This window comes from Anser brachyrhynchus, assembly GCF_964034855.1.
Source record: "Anser brachyrhynchus genome assembly, chromosome: 11".
NCBI classification, from domain to species: domain Eukaryota; kingdom Metazoa; phylum Chordata; class Aves; order Anseriformes; family Anatidae; genus Anser; species Anser brachyrhynchus.
The window spans coordinates 10,700,511-10,715,007 of NC_137706.1; the positions used below are offsets into that span (position 1 = coordinate 10,700,511).

The following is a 14,497-nucleotide window of genomic DNA, read 5'->3' on the forward strand; positions in this document are numbered from 1 at the left end:
GCTCAGATGAAGAACATACTAAGAGTTTAAGGCTTCTGCTCTCTCTGTTTGTGCCTCCTGTGCTCGGAAGCAGTGCAGAGGTTGGAGAACGTGGTGTGTTCTTTGCGACCATCTGCGCTGCAGTTTTGCAGCTCAAAAGTGCCAAGATAATTTGGATGGAATGTTTTGTCAGATTCACAGATTTTGTTGGGCAATCCGGTAGTTCTATGTTAGCCTAAAATATTGCTTTTAATTATAGTCCTTCCCTTTATTTAGTAGCATTTTAATGTTTAAGGTCATTAATATTTAAAGCATAATAATGAATTTCATGGTGCGTAGTGTGTAGATCTGATAGGAGTGTGATATTTTAGGTTGAAGTGTTTATTTTAATCAAAATTACGCTGCTGTGGGTGAGAAGGCTGCAGGAGGGTGCTGAGGTACATCCAGCAGATGATGGAAGCAGGCTCCGGACTTATCTGAACACAGTTTATGGAGAGTAGTAACATTTGGGGGGTTTGGGGTATTTTGATTATAATCATTTTACTGCATTTAGCGTTCATGTTAGGGAGACCAGGTAACACTGACAACTATGAGAAAATGGCTCCTAAAGATGAGTTCAGTGCGTTGTTTAATATTTAGGATTCCCAACAATGCAGTAACTGCCTTCCTGTGTCCTGTAGGAAAAAGGGAAAAAAGGAAAATGAGGAGGAAGGAAAAAGTAGTAATGGAGGAATGGGGAGAGAAACTCTGCAGACATAAAAGGGAAAACTAATAAAATGATCCTTGAGCGTTCTCAGTAAGTTCTTGAATGTGTCCTAGAGAAATCCCTGCCTTTTAGAGAGGGAAAAGAACAAGCCTGGAAGTGAGCATAAGTGTGTAACTAAAATTAAATACTAAAATTTAAAAGCTATAAAATACTGAACCAGGCCCCTTAAGTCAAGGACTGACTTAATCCTCAACTCAAGCATTATTTTATTTTCCCAGGTTCTTCAACTCACATTGTTATGCAAAATAAAAATGTATTTTGCATTTCATATGAGAAATAATCTATTCAGATACTTCAACGAAATAACAGAGCATTTTGTTGATCTGTAAGTGTAGGAAGCAGGTTGGACAAAAAATATTTTCACTTTTGTTTTTTTAAAAGCAAATTTACTTAAAATATCCCCTGAGTTTGGATGACGTCTCAGTCTCATACCAATGATAAGAGGCCTACCCTGCAATTTGCTAAATATTTTCTGTGTTCTACATCCATATTTATCCATTCTGGAATTAGTAATTTGCAGGATTAGATCCTTATTTAATTGCATCAGGAGCTGCGGTGCTGTGTCTGCCTCCCTCACAGGAGCACCAAGTGCTGAGCCTGGGCAAGTCCTGCGCTCCTGTGATGCCTTTCAAGTCTGTCACTGTCTGATAGGAAAAAGTTAGAAACTCAGAAAAAGATGGTGCTTTCAACCAAGAACTCAGTTTTGCAGCACATATATGGGTCTAGAGAGAGATTGAGAGTGGAAACAAAGATCAACTCTGCTTGAATACCTCTTTGCTCTAGGCAAAGCAAAGATTTTTCCAACCATGGTAGTTGAATTCTCTTAAAAAATCATTAAGCTGATAGCCTGAGAAATCCCCACTACCTTGAAAACACTAGGAGCAGAAATCAGAGCATCACAGGCCTTGAAAAGAACTGTAAATCTTACTTCATGCTGAAAAAGATCAGGAATGACTGCACAGAATAATAACAATTATTTTACTTGGGAGGTCGCCATTGCTGCTCTGCCTGAAGAGCCGGTGGTGGGAGTCATGTTTGGTCTGAATGCTACTTAACTCGGTCTGCCTTGCTTTCAGATGACAAAGAAACCCCTCAGACAGAGCTGGGATGAGTATTGCTATGACTCTGAGCCGGTCAGTACAAGTACACGCGTCTTCTGTGTTGCTGGTGCAGGGCTGCTCCTTTTGCTCACTTGAATTTGGGAGGTGCACCAAACCACAAGCAGAAATGAAATGAAATTTAACCTGTTAATGACCCTCCCCCCTGCCCTGCGGTGGTGCTGCTTGTGTGTTAGCTGGTGACAACATGGATGCTCTTCCAGTTACCCTTTTTTGCTTACTTCCATCTGGAAAGCTTCTTCAGCAGCTTGGTTTGGATTCGGTCACCTAGTTTTCACAGTCGTTCCTTCCTGGTATATAATACACATTGTTTCATGTAAATTGATCATCACACAGTAATTTGTGATGTGGAAGCATTGTGAGAAGTGTAATTGCTTCCTGATACAACTGCAAATCAGCCCCTGGAAGTGCTAAGAGAGGGCTTGTTTAGCATCAGCTCATGGTGATTGTCGCAGCCTATCTGCCGTCCAGTTTCCAGGAAAAGGACAACAAAACCAAAAGCACCCCTCAGCCATCTATGGGACAATCAAATCCTGCTATTACTGAGAATGCAAACAATTCCTTCTCCTAAAATAGTTCTGCTGTCCTTTCCATATGGATCTACCCAAAAAAGGGACCGTGATGCTTCTTACCTTCCCCAGCTCCTCTTTTGCATCTAAGGCAGAGGCGGTGGCTTTGGTCAGTGGTGTGCTTTGGGTTTGTGTGGCCTGCAGCTGTGTCCCCATGATGGTCTGTGTCAGTTGTGTCTTGCACCAGAAAGCATGTTTTCAACCAGCTGCATGTTGTCCTTGCTAATTTTGCTGTTCACTTGATGGTTGCCAAACCCAGTGAATGTATCTGGAAGAAGAGGTGATCTGGGGAGGAACTGTGGTTCTCTGAGGCTAAATCAGCACAGTACCAGCACGCCTTCAGATGCAAACCCTCGTTAGGAGAGGAGGAAGGGAAGGGAGTCTAGCCTCTGGAGGTTTAAAAATGTCAAATATTGTATTAGCATCGTTATGAGGCCCTATGAGACCAGGGAGCAAAGAGTGGATGCTTCTCTGTATGCCTCAGGATGCTGTAATGAGTTGCAAAGCCTTTAATCGCTTTAGGAGTGGGTTAGGACAATCGACTGGAGGAATACCAAGAAAACCAAGCCCCAGGTTTGTTGCCTTATTTTGCATAGCAAAACTGTGCGCCCTTACAATTTGGCTGTTGATCTGGTATTTTATTTGTTCAGGGTTGTTTTCCATGATGTTCCTGGTATATCACGTCTTGGCTTCAGTGAAGATTTGCTCTTAAACATCCTCTGGCCTTTTCCCTCCAAGGGACTAGTGGCAAAAGGAATGGGCTCTACCTGCTGCAGACTTTCAGCTTATAAAGAAACCCTTCTGTATCTTCTTTAAGGGTTTCCTGGAAATCCAGGGATTGCTTCAGTTTGATAGTAAGCAGGGAACTCACTGTTGTTTCGAAGTGTTGAACACTCTGGGAAACTAATTGGCCCAGCAGAATATTAATAAATATTTTGGTACATGGGCATAGATTTTATAACACGTCTGCCCTAATATCAGTGAAACTCATATATATGTATGTGTATTTACACACACACACAATATATATATATATACACACACATGTGTATATATATGTATTTGTGGGTGTGTGTATATATATATATATATATATATATATATATATATAATCATCCATTAGGAAACAGTACCTAGCACAGACCTGGAATACTATCGAGTGCATCTGCTTTTAAGTAGATAATTTCCAAAAAGCTTTTCCATACAGATTAATGAGTTTGGGAATTGTTATGTAAATTGTTCATTAAATTGCCTTTGGCATAGATTGTACTACTTTTGAGTCAGCTATGGTATTTCAGTGTTGTCTTGTGACTCAATTTTGCATGAATGATGCCACAAAATGAAATTGTTTCTGGGACTGTGGATGGCCAGTAGAAGTGGCACTTTTTATCCCTTTAAAAAGATTTTTAAAAAGACCTTATTTATAGAGTTTGCGAGGCATTTTTTGTTCTGCAGCCTCCAGGTCCTGCCTTAGTGAGGGTGAAAACTCCTCCAAGTTATCTGCAGCGTATTTGTAGTGACCAAGGATGCCAGGATCCTTTTATCCTGGTATTGTATGATTTATATAACCCCATTGCTGGTCCCTACTGATATATAGTGTAGTTGTCAATGCAGCACTCCTTTCAATAAATCGTGCAAATAGCCTATACATCTGTTACAAAGGGCAAATTTCAATAGCCTGTAACAAAAGGTGAAAGATTCAATCATTAACGAGTGTTTCTTAAGAACAGGCAGACATGGTATTTTCTAGTTTAGTTTAAAACTCTGTGTTCATTGATTGTTGGTATGGTTTTAAAAATTACACAAAATGGTTCTACTGTTCATCAACATCTCTAGATTGGCAGTGCAGTAGTGACTTGTTGCCCCTGAGGATCGATGATAGATTTTATTTTTGGTTATCTGGGTTTATGGCAATGCTCTGAGCTTCTCAAATGTTTAGTTGAGGGGACAGGGCTACTGTTTGAGGAATTACTTATGTTGGCATAAATATCTTAAATAAGAATTTCTCTCTATAATTGGTAGCTATCACTGTACTGATACTACCTAGTGGGATGAAGAACATACCACTGATACCCCAGTAAGGCTTAAAATGTCTGCTTTGCATCTACTGTGAGATGCAAAGCTGATATGATAAAATAATTCTATATATTCTACATTTATGTTTTACGTATTTTAAGACTACTTTGTATCTGTTCAATGTTGTTCACTGTTGTATTCATGTAGCTTTGCTTAGCGCAGATTTTGTGATCTGTTTGTGCAGAAGTCTGTGCACACTTGCTCATAGTGTAAGGATGATTCACAGACAAATGACCAAAAGAATATGGGGATGCAGCTGCTTTAATTCATTGTTACTGCAGCAGCAGCTACAATTTTTAAATTATACACCTGGATTAACTTGTAGAAAGTCTCTATTTAAGTGTTACTAAATATTTTGATGCTTAAGATAACACTATATTGTGTGATACATAATAATCTAATTGGAGATCCGGGATTTCTGTAGCTAGCAATGGGAAAAAATATTAAATCTGGGCTATGAAGAGAGAGAATAATAAATAATGCAAGGGGACCCAAGGTGAGTCAAACCCTGCAAAAGGTTCTTGGCATTGTTAGTTCCTTTACTAAGTTAAGGAGAGTAAGTTTCACTATGTTCTCTAAATATCGGTGTAGGTCGGTGTTATTTGGACTCAGAAAGTCATCTGATTTCTTTGAAAGCATCAGTGACTGCCATCAGTTTGGGGAGAATCTGGATAACTAAAGCATTCAGCCATGGCACGTTAGCCTCTGGGAGATATAAAAAGTGGTGGACTTCAAATTCCCTAAGAAAATGCACCAGTATTTAGAATAGTGATTAAAATGTTTGAAACTTTTCCTTCCTTATGCAGCATTTCACTCACTGATTAGTTTACATGGAATTACATGCATTTTATTTTGAAGCAGTTTAAAACAGAACTCTTCCATTTACTTACAGGAACTCTTAATGGACCGGGACTTAATGTGGAATAAACTGCCTGTAAATGTTAACAATGCACAGCATATTGTTGTTAATTCACGGCCTTTCTCTATGTTTTTTGTCCAAAACTCTTGCCAAGTAGCGCTACTTTAAATATGACAACTCTGATTTGCTTATACAGAGACTACTGAAAAACTGATTCTCCTAGACAGCTTGATTATTGTTATTTATTATTTGATTTTAAATTGTGTACATGCTTTCCAATATTTAAGAAGAAAAATTCTGCCTTACCACTGGAGCTAATCCTGGATTTTTATTGCATCGCATATGTGCTTCTTGCTCTGTCTGCTGTGGTGCTGTGCATTCGTGCTCTGTCTCGGGAAGGATTCAGAGCAGTGTCCGAGGGGGTGGGTGTCGGGTAATTAGCCACCATTAGTCTGCATCGTGTTAACAGGGCCTCCTGTATATCTCATTTTCCCAGTGCCAGATTGGAAATGTCCTAGTTGCCGATAAAAGGCTTGGAAGTCACAGGATGATATTTATGAAGTGCTGAGTTGGCCATCTGGACCTGTTCTGACCTCAATTTGTGTCAATGCTTAATCTTTCTCTTTGACCCCAACAGGACTGCTTTTCCGTTGAAGGGGAGGACTTGAAGCATGACTTTGAGCGTCTACAACTCGCCATGGAGATGGTGGGGTTTCTTCCCAAGACTCGCAGACAGTGAGTTTCTTTTCCATATTAACATATATTAACATATTAGAGATTATATTGATTAATTGAAATAATATGATAGTATAAAATACGTATAAAATATTACTGTAAATATAATCTCCCTAGTTAGTGAGAAAAAAATCACATAATTTTTGCTAACATAACTGTTTTGCTCTGCATAACGTTTCAGGCTGGAGAGAAAGAAGAATGGTGCTTGACCATTCGTACAATAAAGAAGTAAAATATAAAGACATAAGCAAACTATGCCCATCATTAGTGTAGTTAATGACTCTTTATGTAAATTGAGTGTTGGCAGGAAGTTGGTACCTGGAAATATTTTTTGTACTGTTCATGAATAGTTATGCTTTATTCTGCATGTCATGAATCCAGATCCCATTTTAATTAGAAATCCGGATTATTAGTCATCATGCTTAATCCCTTTCCATGCAATTGCTGGTTTTGAGGGCTCATTTCCAATTGGCCTTCATTCACCAACACAGTGAAGGTGCCAGTTGAAAACCTGGATTTTTGTAGTTGGCTTGCAATACTGTCTTCCACCGAGTGCAAGGAATTACATGCTTTACATGAAGATTGTTCTTCACTGAAACCACAAAGTAATTCCTGTTGTGTTAATCGTTGACTGACTTCATTGTTCCAAAGTCTCAAGTAGGTTTGAATGAACTTGACAAGTAAGTTACTAAGGTTAGGAACGGGCTTAGAAAAATAGGTATTGAAAAATGATCTTACAGTGAGTTTGTTGTGTTTTTTGGTTTTTTTTTTTTGACATCATAATTATTGCTGAAAGGCAAATCAGTAGCTGGAACACAGTGAGAAAGCTTGTGCTTTTTTAGGTAAAAATGTTCAAATGGTAATTTAATGAACCTTGTTCCTTTATCGGAAATCCTGGAGGTTTATGTGGGAACAAGGAATTACTGCTTTGTGCTAATGGCACTTTGAAACCCTTGGGTAGATGACATTTAAGATGCTAACATCTAACATTATTTTGCAATTGGGTGGATTACCTCCCTCCTTTTTTAAGCATTGTTTTTCTTTCCTTTTAACACGTGTCTGAGCCAGCAGCTAGAAGCCCTTAAGTGTGAGACATTGTCCTGCATTTTGTTCCAATAAGAACTTGTTTCACCTACCCAAAAATAATTTTCGTAAGCTCATGCTTTATCCCAAGCATAACAAATTAATTCTGAAATCAATACTGCTTTTTCTCTATATATTCCACACAAATAGATAAGCCAAGTATACATGCTTTTACTATGAATAGGGTATGTGTCAGTATAGGTCCTTATTCTTCACGTGTGTCTGCTTTGCACCAAGCACACACTCACGTTCTCCTGCAAGCATCACGCATCTTCGCTCCATGAGCAAATGCCACTGCAGCCCACTTGAGACAAAGCTGCTTTGCAGATACTGCAGCAGCAAGGAGCTAACAGCGCAGAACCAAATTGCTTCCTGTATTCTGCCCCGGGTGACTTGTTACGCAGCAAGAATCAGGTTTCAGAGACAAGGGTTTTCTAAAGCCTGCTTACAGCTCAGGGTTGCAGTACGGCAAGGTACTTTAATTGGCAGAGTAAAGCAATCGGTAAGTGTCTGGACTGAATGGAGTAGGATGTCATTTTGATTTACTGTGCAATAACTTTACTCGGCGGACAAGTTCTTGTATTTCTGCTAGTGCGTGTTGTCAAAAGCATGTCTGCCTCTCTTAAAAAAAATGTAGCAGATTCTTCGCTGTATGAGCAAATCTGTTCTACTTGGCATTGTGCAACTTCAACAAGAAAAAGTAACCACCTCCAGCTGAGCAAAAAAGGGAAGGGCATTTTAAGTGCTGTTATTACTTTCTAAAGTGATTGTTTATAGCAAAGCATGGGCTTTCACCTTTGTGGAAACAGCTACAGAAGAAAATTGTTTATAAAGGCATTCAAGTAATTCATGAAGAGGAATCAGTATCCCCATTTTAGAGATAATGAAGGACAGGCTTGGAGTGGTGAAGTTGTGTTGTCCAGACGCAATGGTGACATGGCTAGGAATCAAACTCAATTTTAATCATTTTTAGCTCCCCAGAGTGTGTAGAATGAGGGACAAATGGAGTATATAGCTGAAGTCAGCCATCATTCATCCCTGATGATTTCATTTTGTAGTTCATATGGGGTGCCATTTTGTAACCATGGGTTCAATGTGTTGAACTTCAGGCTGAGAATTAGGTGACCTGAATGATTTTGCAGAGTACTTCTCAAGAAGGCTGTACTGATGCAAGTTTAGTACTTGACTAAATGGAAAAAAAAAAATACAAAGTGGATGCTTATTTTGAGCATCATTTTTAAGAAACACTTGGAGATTTGGGACAGAAACTGCTTCAGACTAAAAATTAGAGGATGAGTCAAATATGAAGATGGCACTTGGATGTCTGGGAATTGAAGGGATTGTGGAAAGGGCAGGATATTTTGTACAAGACGTGGACTGAGAAGTGCTGCATTCTTTTAAACAGAATTTGGAAGTGTTTTTGTAGCTTTTCAGCTTTCATGGTGATGGGATCCTGATAAATATTTGAAAATGTTTTGCAACCAAGTTTGGCATTGAACATGTGGTTTGCTTTTTCATTAGGTCTAAGAAGAAAGGAAAGAAAAAAAAGTGAAAATGAGATCTCTCTATTTTCTTTTTAGAATTTTTTCTCTCTTGTCTGCAATACTACATCTGGGAAACATCCGTTATAAAAAGAAGACCTATCGGGATGATTCCATCGATATTTGTAACCCTGAGATACTGCCTATCGTGTCGGACCTGCTGGAGGTAAGTCTTTGCTTTCTGTCCTGTGACTTTCACACTTAATGAACTACCTTTATTTTATAATAGAATTTGTTTCCAGTTACAATGAATGGTAAGTTGTCTTATGTTAATATAGCCTGTTTGTGTTTGCCAGTGAGACGTTACAAGGATTTTCTTATGAGGCTTTTCATGTGAAGTTTTTTCTTCCTTATCTTCAGCTTCAATACACTTATTCAATTGACTGAAAATAGTGTTACCTTGATTAAAATTTGAAAGATTGCAAGCCAGTTCTAGGTGGAAAGAAAACCTGCCATTCAACGTGCTATTTTCTTTAATTGCCAACCATTAGCTCCCTCACCAGAATTCCCCAATGCTCCTGAAATCTGTTCCAGTATTTGTGTTAGAAACAATTCAAGAAACTGGAGCAATTGTAAGATCCACTCTTCTGTTTCACGTAGTGGCAATAGGAGATTCTGAGTGAATTCAACACGTTTTGCAGTCTATTGTTACTCTGCCAGCATCCACAAAGGTCGTGGTAGACTTGCTGGAGGGTGCATCTCAGTCTGCTTCCTGTAGTACCCATTTATGGACTTACTATCCGTGCATTTATCTAATTCTGTTTTGAGCCTGATGATGCTATCTGCTGTTTTACTGTGTAAGAGCCTTTACAAAGAGGATTTTGTTCTCTGCGGATGACTGCTGTGCCAGTGTCATTTGGGACAGGTTTCAGTGTCTCAGCCTTGATGGTCCTGGGCCATATCCAGTTATGCAGGTCAGCGCAGAAGTTCTTAACCAGATTGCCCTGTTAGCTTGTGCAGGTTATGAAATTGTGGCATTATTTGCTCAGGAGTTTTTACTGCAGCGAGCCAAGTTGTCCTGTGCTTGCTTTCTGTGTTCAAGAGCAATGGGCAAAACCTCTTGATGTGGATACAGAGGGCCAGAAGCAATCCTTGCCATCTAAGCCACTTGCAGCTCCAAGTGATCCTGAAATGTTATCCTTGTAGTTGGTTAAAACAACTGTGCAATCTCTGCTCCTTTGTTATTGTCCTTGTCGCATCTCACCTGACCAATTCCCATTGTATCCAAACTTGCTGAAACAGAGGAAAGCACTCTAACTCCAGCTGTCTTGGATTTCCTTGGTCCATCTCAAAACTTGCTGGACGGTGTGGAAGGTTAACTTCTGCTAATTTTATGTTCCTATCAGAAGATAACTTGTTGTCCTTTCATGCACATGTGAGGCTCTCTCATTCCTTCCCTCAAACAGCTGTTGTGCTGTCTTACTCCGTGAACTCTTGGGAGTTGGCTTGCAGATTTTCATAGCACTTCATTAATGCTCTGAATTTAGGGAGGGGAAAGCTTCTGTAAAATATGGGTGTAAGCAGCTGGATGCTCTTTGCATTTTGGACTTCAGACTGCAGAAATAAACAGAAGGAAAATATGAGTTTGGACTAGAATGTTGTTGATCTGACCCTGTTAAAAATGGCCATATCAAGTTGTAGCAAGAGAGCCAAGTCATTTAAGAAGTAATCATTTTTTAAAAAAGCTTTGAATAAGAGAGTGACTTAGAGATCTGAAGAAGTTCCAGGCTTTGGGTCTTTGCCCTGGCTTTCTTCTGCAAACAAATTCTTTTGCAACATCTGTGTGCTGTAAGGTATCAGGGTATTTTCTGCACGTGTGCATTTGAAATTATGCATCAGTTGAGACATACAGATCCAACGGTGGCTTAGTGCCATGCTCTGGTACAGCACAGGTATGGACACCATGCTCACTTGCAGATAGTGTCAACAATGTTTAGAAAATATACATATGTACATACTTATATATAAACATTACTATTTTGAAAAAGCACTAGAATCTGGTGTAGCTGAGCAAAATGATCTCTTTCTGTTGCTCTTGGTAAGTCTTTTGCAAGCAAACTGATCCTATACAGTATGAAAAGCTTGTTAATTAGATAACGGCAGTGCAGATCTTAGGTATGGTTTGTGAAAGGTGCTGCTGTGTTTGGGTAAGCGGTGTTGCTTGTTCTTTAAGTTGCATTTATTTGGATGGAAGTGCAGACGTTGCCTGCAGGTGTAAAATTTCTGATAGACCCACTCCCCGATCAGCCAAAATAAAGGCAGCAAATGCCTTTTAAGAAGAAGCTGATTTGTTTCTGAAATGCTCAGCATTTGCAGACCTGAATAAATCTTTTGCAATGTTTATTCAGTTTTGACCAAAGGGAGGACTAAAGGGTTCAGACAGATGAAGCATTATTACATTGCACTTAGTTAGCTACTTAAAGCTGTCCAAATTAAGTGTGGTGAAATCTTAGCCAGAGACCAAAAATATTGGTTGAAACAATCTGACACTTTGTATTTTTGTCTCATTTGGGTAATTAATTTTATTTATTTATTTTGTGGTCATTGAAAAGTATACAGTTCTGCTTTTCATGCCATTGTTACTAAAAATATGAATTGGCTTTAAAAAGTTACTAATTCCTTCCCTAGCTCTTGCTGTTACTTACCAAGACTGAAAAACCATCTCAGAAGAAAATTAATATTAGTTGACAAATACTTCAATTTCTTTTCATACAGCCACTGGGTGCTTGACAGGACAGGCAGGGGTGTAGCAAAATGATGCAAGGAACCATCTATTCTGTGTCTGACACAGACAAAAATCCTGTGTGTAATTTTTTTTTTTTTCTTAAATGACTTGCTCAATTTGTCCATTCAAGGATTTGATGAGAAAAAGAGAAGAAAAAAAATCTAATTGGGTTTGGTGAACGGGCACTGAATTGGTTGTATCTGAGAGCTGCCAAGAAGGGATCCAGAGGTCCTGATGCACAAAACCAAGGGGGCAGTTGCTTTCTTGGGGAGAGGAACAACCAGCCTGTCTGCAGTGAAACAAATAGGCAAAATTAGCCATGTTTTCCCCCCTCCAAAGGCAAGTCTGACCAAAAGTATCATGAGCTTGCTGTTCTACATTAGAAAGAATGGAGCCTTTGAGTTTCTAAGGACAATTGGGGAAACTTCAGTAGTTAATGCAACAGCACTGAATCACCCTTCTTTCTCTCCCTCGTTTTCTCTTTCTTTCTCTCTTTCTGAAACATATCCTTCCACTGTATCAAGAGACTTCTGATCCTATAAAATGAAGCTAATATGCAGATTTTTGAAGGAATCTGGGAGGAGTTGATGACCTGAGATGGATTTTATTTTTCTTAGATACTGACAGCCCAGTCCAATATGTTTTTAGTTTACTAAAACGTTCAGACCAGCATTTGTTGAAAAAGCAAACTGCAATATAGGATTTTGGCCAGACTCCGTGGATCATTGTTTCATTTACAGTAAGACCCTGATTCCTTTCCTCAAGAATAGACATAGCGTGCGGATTATGTGAGGGTTTTGGCAGGTTTTTCTCGGCCTTTGTTTAAACTTTGCTGAAATACGGCGCTGTAGCGTGATGTCAGTTCTGCCTGATGGATTGAACAGACGTGGAAGTCTGTGCAAGCAGTGAAATTATTGCAGGCAGAGGGAGAAATCCTCTTCAGAAACCATGGAGGATTGTGTAAAACTCTTCTGGGGAAAAACCTGGAAGTGCTCCTTCTGTGGGCTTATTGGTATCCATCTCTTTCCATCAGTCCAAACAAAAAAATTCTCCGGCCTCTCAACATGGACTTAAAACAGCAGGGGTTTTGTATTTGGATGTGTAATTCATCCTGAGCTGTATTTCAGCTTGAGGAGCTGTTTGTTCAGAACTCATAGCTGAACTCAATCTTTGGGCTGCAAGTCGGCAAGGATCTGTGGGTTTATTAAACTATTGTGGTATGTTTCTGATTTGTGAATTCCTAAGAATAATTATCAAAAGTCGTCCATTAGAAATGATCGAGTGTTAGATCACCCTAAAGTTTACTGTTTTTTTTATTAGAAGAGCAAGAATGTTTTAATTATGTGCATTTACTAATACTGGAAATTATTTCCATGGAGAACACTGAATAAGGAAGACAAATTCTGTCTTCACTGAATAGTTTTATACTCAATTGTTAGGCTTAGATAACCAGACTCAATGCAAATAATGGTAAATATAAGTTATGAGCTATCCAAAATCAGTTTTGCCAATTCTCTTTTACATTGACTATGTTGGCTTTTGCAGCCAACATCTACCTCCACAGGAAACTGTGGTGAAGCTTTTTTTCTACTAAAAAGTTATCTTTGGCTGCGCAGAGGAATCCCACAGACAGCGTGCTCCTCATGTGATAGACATCTCAGAAAGTAACAGAGCGGGGGAAAGGAGGTGAGGTTTATGGGGCAGCTGGCGCTTTGCGCTCAGCATGGCATCCAGCCTTTTCTTCTGCATCCCTTCTCTGGTTAAGTTTGGGGTTGTGAAGCTCTGAGCCAGATCTCCAGTCAGATAGCTTGGCTTGAAAGAAAGTCAGAATAGAAAGTTCTGCTCTTTCTCAGGAAGAGCTGATAGAAAATAAAGTCCATCCTAGCACTGCCTGAATTTATGTTCCATACCAAGCAGCTTTTGAATGAGCACTGAACATCTCAATCCTGTTCTCAAATATGGAAGCAACTGGAAGGAGAGAGAAAAAGATAAGATTTCTTGCTCTCAAGCTGGAAATGGTTCCTTTTACTTCATAACACAATACCCTAGCATTACAGAAGGAGTAATCGCAGCCTGCCTGGGCTCCTGCCTAGCCTTTGCGGGAGGCTGCCCAGCTGTCCCTGCTGTTCCTACTGCCTCCCTCTCTTGACATTTACAGCAGTGGCAGGGTTGCAGGTCATCCTTCACTGCATTTTAGAGGTCTAGTCATCTAGTCATCCAGCCATCCCAGCATCCGTTCAACTTGCATGTGGCATTCAACTCTAACATCTGTATTTTGTCCCTGTAATTAAGGTAGGAACTCCTACAGGCCATGTAGCTTTTTTGAGACTTGCCCTTTTAGCACTGGAAAGCAAACATCCATGAAACGTAACCTAAAAGTATGACTCCCAGGGAACAAACTAAAGGAATAAGTTGCGTTTTCTTCTTTGCTCATCTCCTAGGTTAGTTTTGTCTCCATTTTAGTATATCATGCATACTGAATGCCAGAGGAAGCTTGGGATGCATGCTTTGGAAACTGCAACCATGTGCACCAGGCATCTTTAGTCATTGGCATATGCTGAATTCATCTTTAGAAAGCTCCTATGGACATCAGAAATCAGACACCTTAAAGCTCTGACCTTCAATTAAAGTTTGGCGAAGTCAGCAGTACTCCTTGTCAGGTGTTGGCTCTCAGCAGTGAAGTAATCAGACCAAGCTCTGCTGGGCATTAGTTGTAGGCAGAGACCTGGAGGATCCCCTTCTGGGGCTGAATTTCCCATCTTTGCCAAGTATGTTTTCTCATGAAAAGATCATCAGCAGGGTTGGGATGTAGGACACACATCTGCAGGTCTTACCCATCTGGAGAGCTCAGGGAAGAGGAAGCTATGGAGAACCACAGACACATGGGGAGGGCGAAGGGTACGGGTAGTTGTTCAAACCATTTACAATGCCTATGTTTACTGACAAATCCAAGACTTGGAAGCATTCAGGCTGTTTAGTCTGGGCACCAAGAACATTGCATTGGACTGTTTTGATTAGTAACCATCTGATACCCCTCTGCCTATTG

General features: G+C 39.7%; 1 protein-coding gene across 16 annotated transcripts in view; it reads left to right on the forward strand.

Moving 5' to 3' along the window:
- Positions 1-14,497, forward strand: part of MYO9A (myosin IXA) — a 187,948-nt gene that overhangs the window by 71,799 nt on the left and 101,652 nt on the right. For 12 of the 16 annotated variants that reach the window (XM_080607332.1, XM_080607340.1, XM_080607344.1 and 9 more), the window contains 3 exons: positions 1,822-1,878; positions 6,005-6,102; positions 8,766-8,892. In XM_080607332.1, coding sequence (XP_080463458.1) covers positions 1,822-1,878; positions 6,005-6,102; positions 8,766-8,892 — 282 coding nt within the window. The remainder of the gene's footprint in view (positions 1-1,821; positions 1,879-6,004; positions 6,103-8,765; positions 8,893-14,497) is intronic. The other 4 variants (XM_080607345.1, XM_080607335.1, XM_080607338.1 and 1 more) reach the window with 1 other exon arrangement.